We start from the raw sequence: 22,708 nt of genomic DNA, 5'->3' as shown, positions 1-22,708 counted from the left end.
TGCCGCTCGGATGACTTCGCCATGGAAATTGGTGGAAACAACGCGCACCTCCGGTCGACCCGAGGACAACAAAACAAAGAATTTACTGTTACAGACAGACGTGTTGAACAACGGTCAGCAAGATCTCTCAGTTTCTGACTTAGTCCTACGAGGTAAGTCCTCCAAGTAATCTCAGGTGACGGGTAAATCGATTATTTTTAAAATTCTATTCCCGCTCGTTTGAAAAAAAGGGTCGGGTTCTCTACTGACGATGTAGAACGCGTGATATATCTCGATCAAAATTTGAATTCTTTTGTTTACATTGTAAATAAGATGACGCGAGGAAAGAAGAAACACGCCAGATTACTTAACCCAGATTGTGGAGCCGAGCTTGAAAAGAAAAAAAAAAAGAAAAAAAAGAATCTCACATTTGCAATGCAATAACGCGGGGGATATACAATCGAGGTAGGGAAAAGAGATCTTTGATCTTCCACGTTAATCGTGGAATCGAAGCTACACCTTATTCTTTTTCCGCTAGAGTGGCCACCTTTTTCATTTCGTTACCGAGATCGACTGCATTTTTCGATCTACTTCGGCGCCTTTGACACCCGGTAATCTTGCGAGACAATTCGTTTGATTAGCTTGCCACCGAAATCATTCCTCTCTTCCTACCGCGACAATTGGCAGCGGTAATTTTATCCCGTTTCGACACTTTCGCCTTTGACGACGAGGCATTAATTTCCGGTGGCAATTACTTTCGAAGAATAGCCCGGGATCAGCCGGCGGTATCGCGCGTAGGATGTCCCGGAATTCACACGCTTTCTCTTAATTACGGATTCTACCGCCGCGAAAAATCGGTACGAGAAGCCCGAGTCATTAAAGTCTTAATTCTCGGCGTATTTTTATCCTTATCGAGCCGCGCAACACCGTATATTTTTAAGCCTCGAATAATAATTTCCACCGGGACGTAATTTCCATCCGGAATGGATCGGAAAGCATTTTATCGCCGCGGAACTTTCTCTCTCCCGGTTGCGAGCTGTAATGTACGCGATTCGCCGAAGGTGCGCAGCTAAAAAAAAATTTTTTCCCGTACGCTGGCAAGCAAACGCGATAGGTAGGTCTTTGCCCTGGCGCGACGAAATAAATCGCGCCATCGACGAATTTAAAAAAAATTCCAAAGGACACAAATGTATGCACCCTTCTTTGATCCGCGTGCTTCTATATCCCATTTGCGATATTCTCCGTTGTATATACCTAACCATACAAAGAAAAAAAAAAAAAAAGGAAAGGAAAAAAATGCATCATTGACGTTGCAAAGGCGAAGAAGGAGCCAAGACGGACCGATGTCAACGATTTTTCTCAGCCGCGCCCGCTACGTACCTAAGCGGTCGCTTATTATTCCGATCATGGGGGACCACCGAGACTGAGGTCGAGGGTGCCTTTGTTCGCGTTTAGAGACGGATGCACTTCTGTCCTGGGCGCAAGAGGGATAAGGGAGAAACGCGCGGCCGGTGCAATTACTCACCTTGGCAGGGGAAGGACCTCTGACCAAGGGCGGTGGCGCCCGGTTCTTCGGGCTGGCACGAGGTTCCTCTTCCTGAGGTGCCGGACCCGCCTGCTTGGCCAGGTTCCTCAAGGCGGCGGCGAAGCTCCTGCTATTCTGCTGCCCGCCCGGTCCAGGTCCCGGGGTGTGACCCTGAGGTAGAACGCCGGAACTGGGTCGGTGGGACTTACCAATCGAGGTTGGCTGAGCTTTGGTGCTGGCGGGCTGTAGACCTGGAAAAAAAAAGAAACGGAATAGGTCAGCGGGGTCCTGTGAAATTTACGCTCGCGCATAACTTAACTCGGGGGGGAGATCCACGGGGATGTAGATCCCCGACCTCGACGGTCGGGAAAACACATGTCGGCGCGGCGCAGGATCGCGTTTGACGCGAATAAATGTCGCGCGTCCGACGTAATCGCAATCCGGTCGGAACGGCGGCGAGTTCCCGTGTCCCGTTCCCCGACTCTCGCCGGATTTTCACAGCCGACTTGCCGAATCAATCTCCGCTCGTGACGGGTTCAGGGGATGCACGTGTCGCTTAGCGGATACATATGTCACACGCCTAATTATGCCGGACGGGAATTCGATTAACCGTTCTATTCGCTCGAAATCTAGGTATCGAAGCTTCTCGCACGACGTGCCGCCTCGCGGTAACAAACTTTCGATAAACGCGCGCGCGCGCGTTCCGTACGTTCATCGTGAAAGAGGCGTTATCGGGTGAAGATTAACGAGCGACCCCGTCGTCTCCACACACGTGCACTCTCCCCTCTTTCCTTCTCTTTCTCTCGTGCTCGGTAACGAGCGTGCCTCATAATTCTCTTCGCGGGATCGGAGGTCGCGCTCGTGTTGACGTGACCCACCGGGGAGGTCGGCCGAGAGCATGATCGACTTCGTGGGAGATTAATTGCGAGGCGGTCGGCGAGAGGTAGGCAAGAAAGGGAATAAGGATCAACGAGCGTGTACACGCAGCCAAACGCATCGTCTCAGCATCCCGTCGGTCGATCAACCCGAAATTCCGAAGTCACGAACGCCTGAATTCCCAAAAGCTTATCGAGATCACTTATCTCTCTCAAATATCAGAAAAAAAAAGCAACGATATCTTGTAATTGTTTAATTCTCAATTATTCCGCTCGCGAATAATTAAATCTATCATAAATAATCACGAAAAGAAATAACAAAAGTTCCTTTTTTTATTATTTCTTTTAATTTAATAGAAATCGACGACTGGAGAGCAGGCTGTTATAAACCAAGCCCGGACGTGCGTCGGTGTCAAAAGTGTACGATTTCCTTTCTTGAATTTCTGATTTTACGACGGATATGACGTGCGATAAAACGCGATGCGCATTAGGCCGCCGTAATGGCGGCAATAATGAAAATTTACGGCGAGAAGTATCGAGCGAGCCCGGTAATAAAATATCGCCGGGCCGCTGGCGCGCGGAACTGGCGGTTCGTTAATTAGACAAACCGACGGCGACAATTAATCGCGGCTGGTAAAGCGAGCTGGATAATCGACAAAGTAGACGTAATTTTAATTCCAACGTAATTATAAATCGATCGTGTTAACGCTCCGATAAAATAATCACGTAATAATAGACAGGATGAAATTGGTGCTTTTATTGTTGCTCGATGTTACAAAGCGCGCCCCAGCCGTCATTTGCCCTTTGCTTTTTTCCAACTTAAAGAAAACTATATTTTACTTTTAATATTCGACATAATATTCGGCATAATATTCGATATAATATTCGGTATAACATTCGGCGTATAAATTCCTTTGTAATTCCCGCGACACGCGAGATTAAGCGATATCATCCCGCTCACGTAGAGCCGAACGCGAGCCAAATGAACAAGCGCGAACGAGAACGAATAAACGAAGAGGGAAAGGTACGCTCGCGCTCCGATCAACCGAGTCCTCTTTTCGCATTTCGCCGTCTGATCTTGATTAGCCCCTTCCCCCTCTCTGTCGTTCTCGTTTTCAGAGTCGCGGCTTATCTCGGTCCTCTTTTACATTTCAACCCCGATCTTTTCGGATATCTCACTTCGGGAACTAAGAGGCGTTAAGGAGAATGGCGGTGGGTCAACTTTCCGCTAGTGGAAGATCCCTCGCGACTTAGAAGATTTAACTCGGCGTGGGAAGGAGAGGAGGAGGAGAGAGGAGAAAGGACAGGTGCGATTTACGCGACGACCCTGTATATCGGAAGCGCTCGGTGAAAACACTTCGGTGTAAAAACAGAGTTAGTGGCGTAATCCGGTCTCCACCGTCCCTATCCACGCGCGTCTTCCCCTTCTACGGACGAGCCTCCCTCGGCGTCGCTTTCCTCCCTTTGCTCTTTCGCGGGGACACGAGAGAACGCCGTTGATGGGGTGCATCGAGGGAGAGCGAGAGAAAGAGAAAGAGAGAGAGAGAGAGAAAGAGAGAGTTGGCAGGGACCGTAACGGGCCGGATTCAGGCTCTCTTCCTGTCTTAGTGGTGTGGCGTTACCATGGTAACAGACTGTAAGCCGCTTAACACCCCTCGGTGGCCCCACTCTCTACTCTCCTCGTACTCTCTCTCTCTCTCTCTCTCTTTCCTGCCCGCAGCCTCTACCAGCTCTACCTCGTCCGAACCCGACGGAATCCTCGTGGCACCGACACACGGAGTCAACCCACCCCGCAGTGATACTCGTGGCAGAGCGAGCGGCAGTAAATGTCGTTTCCCCTCGCCGCCCTGCATCCTTATTTCGCTATTCTCGCTCCCTGCCTCTCCGCGACCGAGCATGTTTTCGCACCCTCGTCGGTAACGAGCGGGCGAGAAGTCCCTCGACTCGACGATGAGGATATCTCTCGTCTGTCATCGGCGACGATCGCTCCTCCGCGCGAAGATGTATATTCAAACTGAGAGGGAAGAGGAGAACGATAACGGCGATTAGCGTGATAGAGCGTCGGGGAGGATATAGTAAAGAGACCATAAGGTGGCGCGGGCGGGGGATAAGTTTCTCATCTGGCCGTGCGAGAAACTGGGAGAGACTTGCGGTCGGAAGTTTCGGGCGACGGAGTGCATGAGCCGCGGATTCCACCCGGACGCGACATCTCGCGGTTTATTCAAATGAGAGACGTGGGGGTTGAAAAAGAGACGCTCGACCGGGCGAACAAAGGACCGAGAGTATGACGGGAGCGCGATACCACGCCGTTAAATGAGAGCACTTCTCGCAAGAGGCAGAGACAAACCCCTTCAGGGGGGGGAGGAGGGGGGTGACGCACGACACTCTTCGTTGCAGCATCGCGGAAAAAGAGCCGATGACGGATACTCTCTTTTTTTCTTTTTCTTTTTTTTCCCTTTTTCTTTCTTTTTTTTCCCCCTGTCTTTGTCTTTAACGACCAGCAGCGTGTGACATGCGTTGTACTTACGTTACCAGTTGTTCCCCATTAACTTCTCCCTTTCCTCGTTACTGCAACATTGACAAGTGAAAGATGGGGCGACGTCGGAGAGTCGGAGAGGATACCGAAACGTGGAAATCGAGCGACGCGAGCGCAAACGGGGGTGAACAATGCGAGCGGAAAGGAATCCGATTCCGGTTTCATGGATGGGAACGGCAGAAGAGGATGCAGAAGAGATGATGGAGCTGAATAGAGATGAACAATGAATATGTAGCCTGGAGAAAGAGATGGAAGGAGAAAAGGGCGCGGAGGAGCGCGAAGACGTCTGCATTCCGCTGATGAAGAATTCAATGGGCAGGGGGTAGACTCCCCCTTTCAAGGGGGGGGGGGACTGAAGGCCATCAGGCATTATCTCTTTATTTTCTCGTTCTATCCATGGGGGTTTTTCAAGAGACAAAAAAAAAGAAAGAGAGAGAGTGATTTTCTCATTCTCGGTCGGTTCTCTTTGCGAAAACAAAAGGCTCATTCGCATGACGTGCGTCGCTAACTTTGAAAAAAGAAAGTTCGAAGGGAGAAGAGCGCATTTTCTTTTTTCTCTCTTTCTCTCTCTAACGTCGCAACTTCTACTCTTTTACATAATTTTTTATTTTTATCTTGAAATGAAACATCATCGATACCTAACAAAGTTCCCTTCAAGGCTTTAACGTTCTTACGAAAGTAGCGAAATCCTCGAAATAAAATCAAGGCTTTTTATCGAAAAATTATTAAAACTAAATTTAATCCCTTTAAAATGCGTATTAAAAATTCTAAAACTTCTTCAGTCTGAACATTTACACCGTAATATTTGCGAAACGATTTCGATTACCCTACTTGAACTGATTTTGATTACCCTACTTGAACTTTATTTTGATCCCGTGAAACGGACGTTGAAATGCTTTATACGATATTGTAGCTGCACTTTTATATGTTTACATATGTTTGCATATGCATATATACATACAATGTTGCGCGCACGTAATGCGATATCTAAAAGGAACCCAGAAAAGAATGTGATGAAAATTTAATGCATTCGGGAAACTTTATCACATTGGTGTCAAGGATGTTGTACCCGTAATACTATTTAATTAAACTGCGTAGTAGCGCGTGGCATTTTTTTAACATAATGAAGGACGCAGGTTGCATAAGGCATTTCTGCATACATTCTATAAAAAGCATCTAATTAATAATACGAATTAAATGACGCGAAACCGTTTTCAGTCCGTACGCCGGCGGATGTTGCGCTGGACGTTAATCTATTATAGATTATTCAATTCTCGCTTCTTGAATGGCGTTCGTTTTATTTAAGCAGCTGCGGACGCGAGGGTGAAGAGCTCGCGACGACATACGCCACACGTCGAGACGCCCCCGACCACCCCCCAACCCTCGCTCGTGTATTTTACCTCTACGTACATTACGCGTTTACCGTATTACAATTAATGTAAACGCGTTTACCGGGCCATTACGCACGCCAGAATACCGGATTACAAAAGGGCGGCTGGGCGTAGCCGGGGCTCGTGCGATAACACTCACCCTGGGCTCGAAACACTCCGACGTTCATCGGCAAGTTCGCCAAGTGCTTAAGAACACGAAGTCCCGAATCGCGAGAATACGAGCGACGTAACAAGCCCGTCGACGTCGGCGCTAAATAACCGACTCGCGATTAACAAAATTTGGCCGGGTGTCGGGCAGGCTCGCTTTCAACACGCCGCAATTAAAAAAAAAAAAAAATATATACAATATACATATATCTCGTATTTCCTGACGCGGTGCAGAGCCGACAAAATTCGCTCGAACGCAACGGATGAAAACGCACAAAATGTGGGGTCATCAGGCTAACGCGGATAAAACGCGTCGCGCCGTGGTGCGAAGATCAAAGGAAATCCTCCACGCATGCCTTTGCGCGTGCATTATCCCAAAGAAGGGGGTACGCCACAATTTAATATTGTCGATAAAGTAATTATCATTTTCGTTCGGACGGACAGATATTAATTGACGGTGCCGCACGCACAAAGAGATAATTGTCGCGTCGCCCGCGAAAATAGCGGGGGAGGCGCGGTGATCATTTTATATCGTTTATAGAGTCATGGACCGGTCACGATAATAAAAGATTCATTACGAGCGCGGAGGCACCGAGGCAAAGCAGCACGTCGATCTATCACAGAGAATATGGCGTTTATAAACCACCTAACGACGCGAATTAATCGTTCGGGGCTCGGCGCAATATATTGTCGCCAATATACTGGCTCGTGAAACGCAGTTAAACATTTTCTCATTTTACAAGTATTTATTTCGAAGCGCACACACCTCGTTTTTACATATTAACATTTCGTTACATTGATTTTTAAACACGAGACACTAAATGCCAAAAGCTTTACCCTTTAAATTAATTAACTGCGAGTTCTATTAGTATTAAATAAAACAGACCTATCGGCAATTTTGAGATTCCGTTTTATTTTAATATTTAATTAGTATATTCAGGCAAAGATGGTAGTTCCGTCGGGTCGTTCTCGATCGCGACACAAGAAACCTGCTACGGTATAAAGCGAGGTCCTTTTAATTTTTCGGTAGATCCGAAATATTACATTTAAATCGAACGAGAGAACGGATAGATAGCCAGGGGGAAGGGGGATGGGGCGAGAGACGAGCGCGAGCCTACGTGCCGCGCGCGAGCTACGTTCCTCCCACTACTCCCACTCTCGCTCTGTCCTTCTCGAACGGAACGTACGTACGCAGCACGTGCTCCGTACGTATTAAAGATCCACGTACAATCGACGGGCCAGGGGCACATTATCAGGCATGGACTACCTTCCCTCATTAACTGTGCGTACCGGCGACTACATATTTTCGATACAAAGTAAGTGAAAACCACGTGCATGCGTATATTAAACTCGTGTGTCTTTGCCGTGAACGGAGCATTGGCGAGTACAGTCGGGCTTGAGGGATAGAGGGTTTAGATCGACGAGTCCGTTATAGATTCGGTGGATAGATAGATTCATTCGTGGTGTAGGAATGCAAAGTGTGGAAAATTCTATTAGCGTATTTTTATAGTTACGTTGTGACTGAGAGTAGAGGTCGGTCACGCGCGCGGCGTACACATCTCGCACAGTAATCACGTGCAACATAAGTATGTGCCGGCCGGTCGGCTGCCGTACGTAAGTAAAAATACTAGCTGATGCGAGCTGATCTTCGCGTTCGATAACGTGTACGTATCGGATATCTGTGAAGTGAATACTTCACATAGAATAGTTGTAATTACTTGTAACGCAACACGATTAATTTTCAACTTTGCTAACTAATATAACTTTTTTTGTTTCAGATGAAAGACCTTCGTCCAAGGAGCACCAACCTGACATCCTGGGTGAAGTGACCAGTTCTGAGAGGAGGAGGAGAGCCTAGGAAGGGCATCGGGCACCGGCGGAGCAACCCATAGGTAAGAATCAATTATTTTTTATGCTGCCGTTTTTAAAACTTAATTTTGTGATATTTAATTAAAAAATTAAAGGCGCGTAAAATCTCTTTTTTTGTTTTTAAATAATTATTCAGATTATATATTGAGAATAATTATCTACAATTTAATTTTTTTCATTTATTTGTTACAGATCATCTTTACCAGCACTCCGCCGCCAGCATACGTAGGTCGCATGTTTTTTTTTATAGTATCTATTTTAATTATAAGCATTTCGGGTGGGCCAAAATTTGTATACTTATACCCGCGGCACAATTATATTAGTACATAATATAAAATAAATATTTAATAAAATAAAATATTAATACATCGCGCCGGTGATTTAAAGTAAAAAAAAACTTATAAAATAATATAAATAAAATAAAAAAAGAATTTGGTTAATTTTTATATTTTGTCCTAATTTGAATTTCACATGTCGATGTAAATTCCATACATTCGTATAGAATTTACGTTGATAGTATTACAGCTCAGCACTTCTTTGGATTTTTATCTGAGCGAAACAAGAATTCTGCTTAGATAAAAATCCGAAGGAGAGAAGTATCGTACGCCGAAATTATACAAATACGAACCGGAGTTCGTCGGTCGCTTCAGGAATTCGGCAAAGTATATCGGGGCGTTATTCTTTCATATAAAAATTTTTAAACGGGAGTGCCATGGACTATCGCGCGAAAGTGTTAAATAAAAAAATTAATTCTCGCGACAATTAATTAATCGGGCGCGTTCGCGAGTTTCCAGTGCGCGGAAGGATGACTCGACACGTCCCACCTGAGAGGAGGAGCAGGCCCGGGACGGGCATCCTGCATCGGCGGAGCAACTTTTAGGTAAGCATCAATTTTTTTTAATAAAATATTTATTGAAAAAAAACTTTTACCTTTTTTCAATTAATTTTATTAACTAATATACTGGCTACATTAATATTTTCCATTTTATGTTACAGTCACCGGCAGAATTCTTCAACTCCGCTGTTCATGCAGATTGGTAAGTCGCATAATTTTTTTTAGACCGTTAACACGTCGTCGACCGTAGATTACTCAATTACAACGACGCGCACGAATCGGGGGCCTTTCGAAAAATAGCGAAGCGTGTGCATGGTTTGTTCCAATAATATTAAAAAATATATTTTTCCCTGTAAATTTTCGAATATTAAAAACAGTCAGCCCTAGTTTCCTCATGTTTAAATATATCGCCGATTGCCGCAAACTTTTAATTAGCGAGCAGAATTTTAGATTTTTATTCCGCATTTAATTATGTTAAAAGCGTAGAAAAATGAAAGTCGCGCGCCACGAAAATATCGGAGAGAACCCGAGCGTTCGCCGACATAAAGAGCCGGAGAGACAGACAGACAACAGGTGGATAGCGATTTCTGTAAGGTTGACAAGACCATCGACGCGAATGGCAGGCGCGAAACATAACGGGAGACGTCAGGGGAGGACGAGGGGTGGGTGGGCGAGGGATACGCCGTAGTCGTCGCCATCTGCGAGGGTAAAATTCCGACCATCCTGCAGAATCCCTCTTCTTTCCCTCTTTCTCTCTTCTCCAGCGGCTACGCGCGCGGGGGAGGGTGGCGAACGTTCGATCGATTCTCGCGTCGCGATAAACGGGGTATCGTTCCGACGGCGGGCGCATAAATCCCCGACGAGAGCCGGGGGCGCCGCGACGCCGGGCGTCGCGTGCGCGAGGCTTCGCTCGCGGAAAACGCTGGACCCCCGCGAGGAAAGAGAAACGCGCGGCTCCGCGTATGTGCCCGATACCTCTCGCGCGCGGCATGAATTATTTAAAAGCCCTCCCGTTGTACCTGATGCGACCCGTCGCCACTTATTCATGGCCACCCTCTCGCATTCGATAAATCCAGATCGGCGGTGTAATCGCGAGGCGAGTCTAACGAATTGCAAATTGGTATTTACGGTACTAATATACGATTCAATTCTGCTTCCGCTCGCGAGGAGAGATCGGGAAGTCTTCTTCCGTCATTAATACGGCGACTGCCAACTTTTGTGCGTATCGCAACGTTTTCTTTGCGTATAAAAATAAAAGAGAGAAAAAAAAACTAAACCTCTGTAAAAAAAAAAAAAAAGATTTATTTTTTTTTGTGTTGTTTCGCAAGTGTTATTTTTCTCCGAACGATCTTATCGTGACAAAGTGCGCGATGCCTCACGTTCGTTCGTGGACTTCCGCGCGAAGAAGGACGTCCCCTCAATCTTGGAAGATACTTGGCGCGTCGTAAAATCCGTGAAGTATCTTTCCGACGTTTTTCCACCCACTGGTCGGTATTCGGCGAACAATGCGACTATTTCGCGCAAGCCGTCGTAATACCATTGTAGTCCGATATCTCGCGTATTCCGTGTAAAATATCCGGACGGTATACGCTGAATGCCGCCGCGGTACACGTACTATTATTGCGCGGCCGTTGCGTCTTATGCATGAGACTTTTATGCATAAGACATGACTCAAACCGTGCGAGAGAGGATGCTCCTCGCCGACGTCCAACTCCCTAGGGTACTTCCGGTATGCGCAGTAAAACATTGACGGAGATCGTGCCCGGGGTCGGAATTGCTCACTGAGATTCAGTAGGAAGCGACGCGTGAAAGGGGTCGCCCGAGAAGACCCGGAAGGGAAGGAAACGCGAATAAAGGCGGGATGAAAAGAGAGAGAGAAAGAGAGATGTCGCCCGACATCGGAGAGCCGCGATAAGTAAGTACAGAGTCGTGACTTATGAAATATCACCGACGAAACGTGAATTTATAAGAGTCACGACTGATATAAAAATAAAAATCTACAAGATGAATTGTAATTAATTAATTTGTCAATTCTTAAATATCTAAGCTGTTCTGCAAAGATCTTTGAAAAAAAATGAAAGAAAAAGAAAAACGTCTCGATACGAAACATCTGCTTCCTTCTCGTCCACGTCTCTCAGCCGACTTGTCTGTCGACCCTGTTCGTCACCTCGAAAACGGTCGAAATAAATTTTCACGGTCCTCGTTCGCGCACTTTTCGTATGTTACGGCGGTGTGCGTCGTCCATGAAATCTTAACGTGGGTCGTGTGCCCGCTGGTTCTAGCTTTCAGGGTAAAAATAACGCGGTCGATAATAGCCGGCTGCGGCGAAATCGCGTGCCGCCGAGGCGAAAGTTAACATTATTTTTAACGGCAAATCATCGGGCGATTTACTCCGCGACGTGCGCGGCTCAGTCGGCCGATGGGGTATACGAGAGGCTCCCTTACCTCGTTCCCCGGTGGAATAAAAGTCACTCCATCGTATAGTTAGCTCCCGTTGGCACACGTGTACACGTTATGAAATGTTAATCACGTACGTTCGCTTTTTATTGGCCTGTAAGACGAGGTAATCGCCGAGGGTTGTACACAGGAAAAAGCATCGACGAAGAAATCGATACTCCGCCACATAATACTGCCCCTCAGAAATTATGCTTAGTCCTGTCGAACGCGAACCGAGGTGAAAACTGCGCCCGATTGTTTCGTAACGAATGGTAGAGCTTGCACGCGTCGATGTAAGGGCAAATTAATTCTTAAGAAATTTCCAAAGAAACCCGAAAGCAGCGGATAAGTTTTGGGGCGCAACCTTACACCGATCGTAATTGCGAAGCAAAATTGAGATAAGTTTCAAGAGAAATTCGACACGAGGGGCCGACGATCTTTTCGAGGAGGCACATCTGCGCGGCAGTACGCAGGGTTGGTTGGGAAACATGGCGGCGCGTAAGGGTGAAGAGCAAGAAGGCCTCCTGTGCGGCCGGGGAGTGTCGCGAAGCGCGCGACCAGCCCCTCGATATTAAAGCGTTAAAAAAAAAAAAAAAAAAAAAAAAAGTCGAGGGAAAGAGCCGTTTCTAGCCGGGCAAAGTTTTTCCCTTTAACCACCCCTGTCGTCGAGCGCCGCGATACGATACGATGCACGTCGACCGACGAGACGCCGGGGTTGTCGTTGACGATATTAAATTTCCGGCGACGATGCTACCAGTTTACAGACAGAACCGGAAGGGTATCGACCCTACGCAGCGCTTGCACGCGCAGACCGATATCGGTTTGCGGAAAAAAAAAGAAAAAAAAAATTTCTAGCGCCCGTTACGATTCCTGCCTTTGAATAAACGTGGGACGTTGTGAATTCATAAGGTATTAAAAAAAAATTTTGTATAAAGAAATCTAGCGTGTGATTTATCAGAAAAAGCTCTTCGTTCGGATTTCCTTTTTCAGTCTTTTTCCTCAAAAGAAATTTTATTAATAAAGCCGACGTAATAATTCTATTATAGAAATAAAACGAAAATAAATTCAATTCCTGGTGGCTTGGTTTATTCGACCAAGTGGTATAAACATTCGGTCAGTTACACGCGTGGGCGACAACTGCTCGACACTTTCGTTAGAAAGGAGCCGAGAACATCGGGCACAAGTTGCCGCAAAAGGGCAGGCGAAATCCCCGATAATTCGATGAGGCTCCAGGTCGAGTGTCTCACGTGATTCCGTAACTCGGCGGTTGTCGTGTCGACGTTCGATAACCAGTCGAGAACACCCTTGGGGGAGAGAATCGCGGATGTAGGAGAGGGGCGTCCTGGTCGATGCTTGCAGTTCTCCCTCTCGCGTGCCCGACGGTAGCGAGAGCGCGGGCAACAGGGAGAAAAAATAAAAAAGAAAAGAAAAATAAGAAAAAAAAAGATAAAAATTTGTTTCGTTCTTAGCGTATTCCCTGACGAACGCGAGCGTTATATTACATATATAAAAATGATACTATTATTATATCGCAATGTTACCGAATGAAATTCGCGTACAAAAACACGTGGGTAACGGCGAGTGACGTTAATTAAAAAATAATCACGGAAAACTTAGAAATTAATATAGAAGCGACGGTGGAAATAAAAGTGTGGAAGAATAAACAGAAATTTGTGGTACTAGAAAAGAAAAGAAAAAAAAAAGAAAAAAAAAAAAAAAAAAAAAGAAAAAAACAAGTACAGAAGGTGAAGGACCAGCGGAGGTAGAGGACGATGTAACACCCGTGGCCGCCCTTCGTGTCAGATCGTGTGGTTGACCTTTTCCTATTTAATCTCCTGACTCCTCGCATAACCCTCTATCCCTCTCGATTTCTCCCTCTGCGCCCTACCTCTTTTTCTCTCTCGCCCTCTCTTGTGTGCGGAGCACCCTCGGTCGTACGGAAGTCGGGGGGTCTCGCGTGAAAAATCGATGCCGGAAGAACCGGGGCGGCGGATTAGCCGAAGGGGAGTAGGACCGGCTCGGCAAGAGGGCAGCGTCTAACAGAAAACGACGAAAGGGCCGGGAAGACAAATTGCGGTGCGCGAGGAAAGCGGATTATATGTGCCGGCGATTTGTATTCGCGGGCCTTTTCCAATCGATTTGCGGCCGAACGAGATACGGACGGGCAGCAGGGAGGGCCCCCGAAGGGCGATCCTTTTTAACCCCACCAATGCCAGCGAGCAAAACGTTATTAAATCGCGGATTCGCGTCACGTTTCGCGATCTAACGAATTAATATGGAAATTCCAAAGCACCTTACGAACGAACGAACGGCGTCGACGCGAAATCCCACAGACACTCCCGGGAGCAACGGGGGTAGCAAAGAGATCGTATCGCATTGGCGTCGACGTCCCGATTCCATCCTCGTTCCAAAGTTGTTTTTTTTTTCTTTTTTTTAATAATTTCAAAATTCAAATTTCTCATAAGTAAAATAAAAATGAACATACGTATATTTAATTTGAGTGATATATAATATATATGTAATGTATATACGTACAATTTAATTACACGTTTGCAAAAAGCCCGGGCTTTATATTCACGGGATATATACATAGCGGAGACGTCGATTGAAAGGTTCAAAAGCGGGACCGCGCGATAGTCTGTAATTTGTAACGAGAGTCCATTTAGTATATGAAGTATTGTACTTAAATCCAAAAAAATTATAGACCTGTCTCGCTTCTTCTTGCTAACCCATCAATTGACAGAATATGACGGTCCATTACACGTGCGGCCCAGCACGCGGGGGAAGGGCTCACATAATTATAACGCGGAGTTTTTCAATGGCGAGATTTGAATCGCTCGTTTTCGAGGAGAGAGAAACCCGTGTTACAGTGTCTGTGAAGCTAGCACATTCTATAAATAAAAAAAATTAAAAATTCTAATAGAATTTCTTTGCATTGTTCTACAGTTCCTAATAAAAATTAAAAAGAGTTCTGCGTTTTTTGTATTAAAAAATAAAAATTGAAAAAATGTCATGCTAACTTCGCGAATCTAGCACGGCATTTTCTCAATTTTTATTTTTTAATACAAAAAACGCGAAACTCTTTAATTTTTATCAGAAACTGAAGAAAGTACTATTAGAACTTTTAGTTTTTTTTTTTTTTTATATTTGTGGAATGTTGTGCCTAGTTTCACAGACACCGTGTTACGTACGCGGTGAAATTCTACGCCCATGATTACAGGACTAAAATGAAACGTATATTTGGGGTTAGGGCAGATCAGGGGTTGGAGCCTGGCGGGCCCTGGAGTCGTTTATATGGTGATTCAATGGGGGTGCTTGGCAAAATGTCAAGGGACTCGTAAGAGCGGCCTCGAGTTTCGGGCGCGTTTCACTCCGTCGCCGTCGCCCTTGCCTTGGTGGTTATTCCCGCAAAAATTTCACGTTTGCAGCGTGTTTCGTACGTTTTTCGCGAGACGAAGAGGTACGAACTTTTTCGTGATAGCGCCCGGCCGAACTTTTCCGCGAAGTTTTCCCTCCCCCTCCGAAAATAGGATTTATCAGCCACGGCGATACCAAACGCGAAACGAGAAATGTTTAAAACCTTTCTTCATGACGGTGTTCTCCCAGCATAGATTTGTACGTATACTCGTCGCGTAGCCGATCGGTTCGATGTCCCGACGGGAGGAGTGGTAATATCGAGCAATTATTTCACCGTGCGTTTTAATTACCGTCGCGCCCCCGCGTGTACGAAACCGGCGCGGGTAAATATTTGACGCAGTAATCGTTCCGCCTTTCATTGCGCATTAGAGGCTTAACGCTAATCAGTCGGAGCTTTCTATCGTTTGCCGCGGCATTGTGCTCCTGACGTTAATTGATGCGGCGCAACGATAACGGGGCGTTGTGCAGCGCGAGCAATTTAACGCCTAGATGCATTTCCCCGACCTTGATACTATCCGAACCGATGGATCGACTAGCTATTTCGCGCCGCACGTAGGACAGATGTTCGCCCGACCGCGGTTGGCGGCCGGCCTTTGTCAAGGCCTGCAGTTCGCGTTTGTTACGCAATGAAAAATATGGGCGCGCAAGTGGGTGGGCTGAGCTCTGGCGGCTGATTGTTGCCGCGCGCGTACAAAGGTATTATAGAGAGAGAGAGAGAGAGAGAGACGAGAAGGCGGATTGCAGACACGAGAAAGATCGCGGCCACTAAAGAAAGAAGACAAAGGGAGAATCAAACCAATATCCAATTTTTTTTCTTTTTTACTACTCTGTGATGCAATAGTCAAGATTATTTTCAAAATGCTTTTCGAACCCCGACGAGTTTCAAATCGCGGCTTAATCGCCGCTAAATTAACGGTCCCGCTCGACGAAGAACTCTCAGCGTGTATCGTTCCAGACCAAAAATTTGCTTTTACTTTATAATTTAAAGACGAATCCTATCGACGATCCCTCGATCGAGAAACATTTTGTCGCTGATCTTTTCTACCCTTCGTGACGCCCGAGTGTGCGTTTGATCCGCGGGGACGTGTCTCGAGGAGGGAGTCCCGGATATCTCAACGGCACCAGCGCGCGTCAAGAGCTCCAACAGGTACACGGCACGATCCCACAGGGAACGCCGCGTACACAACGAACGAAGGGACCAACCCTTTTAGCGATTTTCTCACCCCCGTTGTACACGCTCAGTGCCGCCGTCGACCGAGGGGGGCTGCGCGCACACGCACGTGAATTACACTCCCCGAGTCATGAGCGCGGAACCACGTGAGGCCTCCTGACAGAAGGGTGGCGCGCCCCGCAGGGTGGTGGAGAAAAGGGGGACAAAGGGCGCGAGACGGAGTCGATAGAAAGGGCGCGCTCTCGGAGAACCACCGCCGTTGCCGGGCGTCGGCAATTAGCGCGCCCCGACGCAAATCGTCCCCTAATCCGAAGCTTATTTCCTCCACGCCATTGAACCGCGGGCCGACCGGGAAGTCCCATATGGTCGACCTCGTAGAGAAAAAAAAAAAAGAAAAAGAAAAAGTAAGAAAGCAGATACGAAGCGTATATCGCTGTTAATTCAGGGAAGGAAAACAATCTTATCTAATTCATTTTTATTTCTGTAATATATTTCTCGCGTGAGAAACTCATGAGGGGGATAAAGAAATCAAGTACAAGTATATTTCGATCGGCGGGTGTTCAAAAGGAATAAAATATCGCGGATCGATGTCTTCTAAGTATCGAGACTAAAAATAGGAAAGGGGAGTATTCGTATACGTATATCACTGTCGGAAATAATGCACGTGGGTTCGAAATAAACGGATCGACGCCGGCGATATTCCTCGACCGTAATGGCCACGTCTTTAACTTCGGTCGCGAGGTATTAGAGAATCAAATGCACCGGGGGGGTGTATTTGCGCGCATCGCACGTTCACGCTCACGTACGCGGCTCGCGTTGTACGCGCGTGCAGAGAGGCAGACGGCGGGGAATATTTTCCATGGCGTGCGCATTCGTTATTCGACCGGTCGATGCCGGGTAATTGAATACGCGGCTTTTATACGCGGCCGGAGGGTGGTGTATGCGCGGTTCATGTACAGAGCGGCGGTAAGGGAGAGAGGGTCTCCCTCCGATTCTCTCTCGCTCTTTCTCTGCGACGGGACAAAGGGCGGGTGGCGGAAGTGAGGCACGGAGAGAGTTTAGCACACGGCTCGTACCGAAACACGTAGAACGCCGGGTAAGCGAGAAGGGTGAAATCAGCGGTGGCGGCAGAGGAGAGTCGCCGGTGGACTGCACGGGGGATGAGAGATCGCGGGGGAGGGAAAGAGGACGGCTCTCGCTCGGTGTGTTCCGCTGTTCCGGGGTTTTATAGCGGCGGTCGGAATTAATGAGGGACCGTGTTTTCACGGCGACCGAGTGGCGGTGCAGATTTCATTTTACTATTTACCCCAGGGAATTTATTTGGCAACGAGAGCGGCGGGCAGGGCGCGGTGCCGCCGGTGGTTGTTGCCGAGGGTGGCGGGATATTACTGGGGTACGCGACACGGTGCCGCGTTTGACCGGTAATTCCAACGATCATCCCTGTCGGCAATCGCGCTAATTAGCGCGAATCTTTTTCAATATCAAATAATCTGTAAATATTTCAGTCAAATATTGCTTTGGATGAAAAATCAATCTGAAAAAATCTGTTACATTTTTTTTTATTTATTTTTTTTTTTTGATTAATAAAAAAAGTTTTTAGAAATTGTCGAAATGTATTTGCAAAAAAATCTTTTGCTTCTAAAAAGAAGTATATTATATCAAAAATTAAATAGTGCAATCGGGATTTTTGGAAGTTTTAATAGCTCTTTAGTCGCTGTTTCCTTTTCTATCCGCTTTTCTCGCCTTCTCCTTGTTGCAACGAGCGCAGGGAAGTTGAATATGGGGAATCGTACGCCGTGGCGTCTTCATTCGCGCCTTTTTAATCCGCATTAAACAATCGCTCCGGGATGAGAAAGAGTGGGAACTGAATCTTTGATACCGCGAGGTGCGTTCGCGATTACGCGAGAGCCGCGCTCGTCCGTTACGGAATTACAAGGAGGGAAATAAACGCTCGAGAGCATTAACAGGGCGATAAAACTTTATGCACAGCGTGCTTTATCGGGCTCGTAATTAACGCCGCCAAGTCGGAAGGCGGCGCGCGGCGAGAAGACGAGCGAGAATTCCTCGCGCCGTCAAACGGGGTGGGCGCGGCGCGGCGCGGGAGCTCGAGGCACTCTTTCATCCTTGAACGCGATAATAACATGCCGCAAAAATAATTGCAGATCGCCTAACGACGCCGTGATTGCCGCAATCGGCCGAGGCGCGCGCTCGCAAAACAATGTAAACCCACGCGGTACCTAATAGCTCGCAGTTCTCTCTGCTCGCTTCGCGTTACCAGCTAAATTCACCGTCGCGGCCTCTGCCTCCTCCGCGCGAAGTTTATCGCCGAGAAAAACTGTCACGTTGACAAATTGCCGCTCGCCGAGGCGTGGAGCTTTCCCCTCGAAAGAAAATCGCGTCCTTGATCGCGAAAATTTGCAACAAAGAACGCGATATAATTACGCGCGGAAATCTTGAGCCGACCATCGCGCGAGCCCTGTCGCTTTTCTAAACGCTCAGAGGACTTAAATACTTTTTTTCGAAACTTGGTGTAAAAAAATTTTGTACTATAAATCAAAATTAAAAAAAATAGTAGATGTAGATGTAAAAGAAGAAATTCCAGCCGTTACGTTCTTTTACATTCGTTCGATTGGGAATGCAACTCGGTGCGGGTTAACCGAGCGCAAAAGGTACCAACGAGAAAGCAAAACAATACGCCGATATTGCGGCGACGTTGCGTACATAGTTGATTCGCGGATCGGCCGTTTTCCCCGATTTTCCTGCCAGTCCCCCGCGGGCGCGCGGCGTTTTGATTTCAATCACATTCGGCTCGCAAACAGAGATCGGCTTTCTCTTTCCCGCTTCTTCCCCATCCGGGCGGGACAAAAAGCCGCGGTCGTCGGTGGCCTCGGTGGTGGAGAGTAGTCGGAAAGGAAAACGAACGGGGAACGCGGCGAGGGGGAGAACCAACGGGGGGAGGGAGGGCTCGGGGTGAGCGCCGAGTTTAATTTTTCGCGTTCTCGCTCCTCCGCTTCCGCGCGAATTTTCATTCCATTTCTCGCGACCACCCGGACCGTTATTTCATTTCGCCGCGCGCTCTTTGCGGAGAACAGGCGAGGCTACCTTACACCACCGTGGGCAAAGAGAGGAGCGTAACTTCCTTCCTTTCCTCCCTTCTTCCGCGGCTTCGTTTGCAATTTTTTATTCTCCCAGACGCGCGCGACGCGGATAAAGAGTAAAAGCGCGCTTTGCAAAGCTGCGGTCGCGGGGCCCGCTGGGTTTTTTTCCGCGACATTAACGCGACAATAATTATCCCGGCTTTTTAACACTGTGATTCAATGTCCCCGAGGCGAAAACCGCTGCGCGTTATTTCGCGAGACAGAAGGGAATATACCGTGGACAGGGTGCCCCCGAGGCGAACACGATCGGTCGCTCCCAATAAAGCGTTTGCTTCGAAGAACACATTCGCGATGGTCGTCCGAAATTCGTTCATTATCGCTCGCACTTGACACAAGTGGTCGCGTGGCAATAATAGGCACGGCTCGATATGGCTCTCTCGAATGTATTACAAAAGAATCTCTCTGCCGTAATATGTGTCTGTGAAGCTGACACGATATTCTACAAATATAAAAAAAAAATAAAAATTCTAACAGCACTTTCTTCAGTTCCTGATAAAAATTAAAGAGTTCCGCGTTTTTTGTATTAAGAAGTAAAAATTGAAAAAGTGCCGTGCTAGATTCGCGAAGTTGGCATTTTTTCAATTTTTACTTTTTAATACAAAAAAACGCGGAACTCTTTAATTTTTATCAGGAACTGAAGAAAGTGCTATTAGAACTTTTAGTTTTTTTCTAATATTTGTAGAATGTCGTGTCAGCTTCACAGACATCCGCAATGTTCTGGGAAGACCCGGGAAATTCGTTCCCGGATATCGCGGCGGATAACTTCCAATTCCGTTAAATGATCTCGCATTGTGCAAATGCTGCTGCAACTAATTGCCATCGCGTGACAGGATACATTCTCCGGGAATTGCCGCGGGATTGCAAATTTGACGCGTCTATAAATAAATGCACAATACCCTGCCGTACGAGAGCGATGAATTAGCGAAGTTCCGAGGCCTCCGCGTTCAAGCCTTCTCTCGCAAGATAGACACGTTGGCAAAAATCGCGAGATTCTGTTGAATCATAATTGCTTCGTTGTGTGTGTGTCATCTTGCATATTTAATTCCGCGCGCGTCAGCTGCTCGTGCGGAAACCCACAAGTGCACCGAAGCGCTTTTCTCAAACGTAGAATTCGCGAAGGGTTGCACGCGAATCGTGTGTCGATGAAAACGTCGATGAAAGGTGCGCGAAAGAGAGTTTCTTGGAAAGCGGTGCACGTGCGTTGCGAACGAGATCAGAACGTAACAATTATGTGAAACAAGCGGGTGGACTGTCTTCTGTCTCTCTCTTTCTCTCTCTTCTTTTTCTAGCCGCAGTGAAAAGTACAGTATTCACAGACAAAGTAGCGAACCATAGTCATAAACTGCCGGCCCCTTCGTTCTGGTGCCGCCTTCGTCGTCGAGAGCGCGTCGACCTCGGCGATGCCACGGCGGTGGCATTCTAGTAATGAGACGGAACGGAAACGTCGCTCACGTTCGATTCGTTCATAGGGCCGCGGGTACGTCGTGGAAAATAGCGTGCGACGGAATCGCGGGGAATCGATTCGACCGCGGACGGCTCGCGAATTAAGCAAGCGGACGTGGGTCTGCACGGCGATGAGCCGGCGATATTACCTCGCTATTGTTAAATGTCGCGCGATCCCCGGAGGGACAAAACGGTTCTCGCGGGGTATTTCGGTCGTCGCATCCGGTGCAATTAAATTATCTCCAGCAGATATCTTCTAGATATAGAAAGAGGCGCGCGTTGTCATCCGTTGTGCTTACCATTCGCCGGGCGCGAGTTGAATCCCCGAGCCATCGAGACCGTACAACCGGTTTTGATCTCTGAGACCGGAGTCTCAATCGGTTCGTCTTTGTCTTGCCGCGAACGGAAATAAAAAAGAAAAAAAGGAAAAAAAAAAAAAAAAGAAAAAACGTTAAACGAACGGCACGTACGGACAATTTACATCGCCGGCCCGCATAACGCGGGCACCGAAAATGCCGTTGTTCGCGCAGCGTTTAACACTGGATTGACCGGCCACCGTTCTACCGTGCCGGGATTAAGCCTGGCCGTGTAAAACGATCGGGGTCCGATCCAGGGTGTAAACACACGTGTAGACTCGGCGCGCGGTACCTCGGATACACGTTACCTTGCGTGTGCTCCGAATGCACGCGTGCACGCACGTTCCCGCGTGGACACAGTCGACGCGCGTGTGTTACTTCACGACCACATTGCGCGTATCATCGAGCCCCGGGTGTCGGCAGCGGCTCTTAACTGTCGAGTAGTAACGTAACGCCAGATTTTCCAATTGCAAACTGTTCCGGAAAACATTTGTCCTTCTTTCCGAAAGCGAGAGAGAGAGAGAGAGAAAGAGTACGTGCGAATATCGCTTTACAAAGCTTGCGTCACTTCAAATTAAAACGGCAATCGCGTAATAACCATTTATCTCCCGAAATACACGTTTTTATCCTCGTAAGCATAATTTCTCCCCTATCGCCGCGCGGAATTTCCCGTTGGAAATTATTCGCGGGTAATCAAATTAAACTAAATGCATCTCACGGGCGATGGGATACCGCGGCGCGATAACGACGGGAGGGGGGAGGATGAGATCGCGCGCGAAGTTTCGAGGCGGCGGCTCGCCCGCGCGGGAAATTTCGGCGGAAAATAAAGCGCTGCGATGGGAATTTCTCGTAAATCCAAAATCTGTTTGGCTCGCGGATCACTCGCGGACCTCGAGAGGGGAGAAGGGATTCGCGGACGGATTGCATGTATGGAGAACCTCTGGACGGCCGCGGTTATCCGATACACACATACTGCTCAGTCGCGCATGACGGCAGCCAACACATGCAAATAAGCGCGGCCCCGTTCGCCCTCACGTGGACGTACAACCCGGAAACCCGGTGGCGGAAGCCCTCGAGGGCAGGGACGAGAACTATTCGCCGGGGGATCACAATCAGCTCGCTCATGCATCGCGCATTTGGCCCCCTCGCTTCGATCCGCGTGGCGGCCGACCATCGCGTTCCCGTGCTACCCGCGGGGGAAACAGATAGCAATAATGCTCGCGCATTAACCGGCCGTTGCATTATGTTGAGTACCACGCGCGACAGATGAAAAGAGAAAATATAAAAAAATAACGGAGATCGTAAACCCGCGGAACATTTTGGTCGCGCCGTCCCCGGCGGCTCGCCGAGACGCGCGCGTGAAAAAACATGCGAAAATACTTTCGGCCTGCGCCGAGAGCGCATACGGGTATATTGGCTCAATCGATAATTATATAGGGGATGAAATGCCGATGGGGTGAAACGGTGAAACTCCATTGAAATGGACGGACTTCGTACAGTTTGCCACGTGTTGCTGAAAATTGCCGGGTTCCAGTCAGTTCAGCGTTATTTAATGCGGCGAAAGAACTCT

At 47.7% G+C, this 22,708-nt stretch overlaps 1 protein-coding gene across 1 annotated transcript in view; it reads right to left on the bottom strand.

Moving 5' to 3' along the window:
• Px (plexus) overlaps positions 1-22,708 on the bottom strand; it is an 85,223-nt gene that overhangs the window by 10,038 nt on the left and 52,477 nt on the right. The window contains exon 9 of the mRNA XM_070655345.1: positions 1,505-1,755. Within this exon, the coding sequence (XP_070511446.1) occupies positions 1,505-1,755 (251 nt within the window). The remainder of the gene's footprint in view (positions 1-1,504; positions 1,756-22,708) is intronic.

Source organism: Cardiocondyla obscurior, linkage group LG04, assembly GCF_019399895.1.
Source record: "Cardiocondyla obscurior isolate alpha-2009 linkage group LG04, Cobs3.1, whole genome shotgun sequence".
NCBI lineage: Eukaryota > Metazoa > Arthropoda > Insecta > Hymenoptera > Formicidae > Cardiocondyla > Cardiocondyla obscurior.
This window is presented reverse-complemented; position numbering and strand designations above follow the sequence as displayed.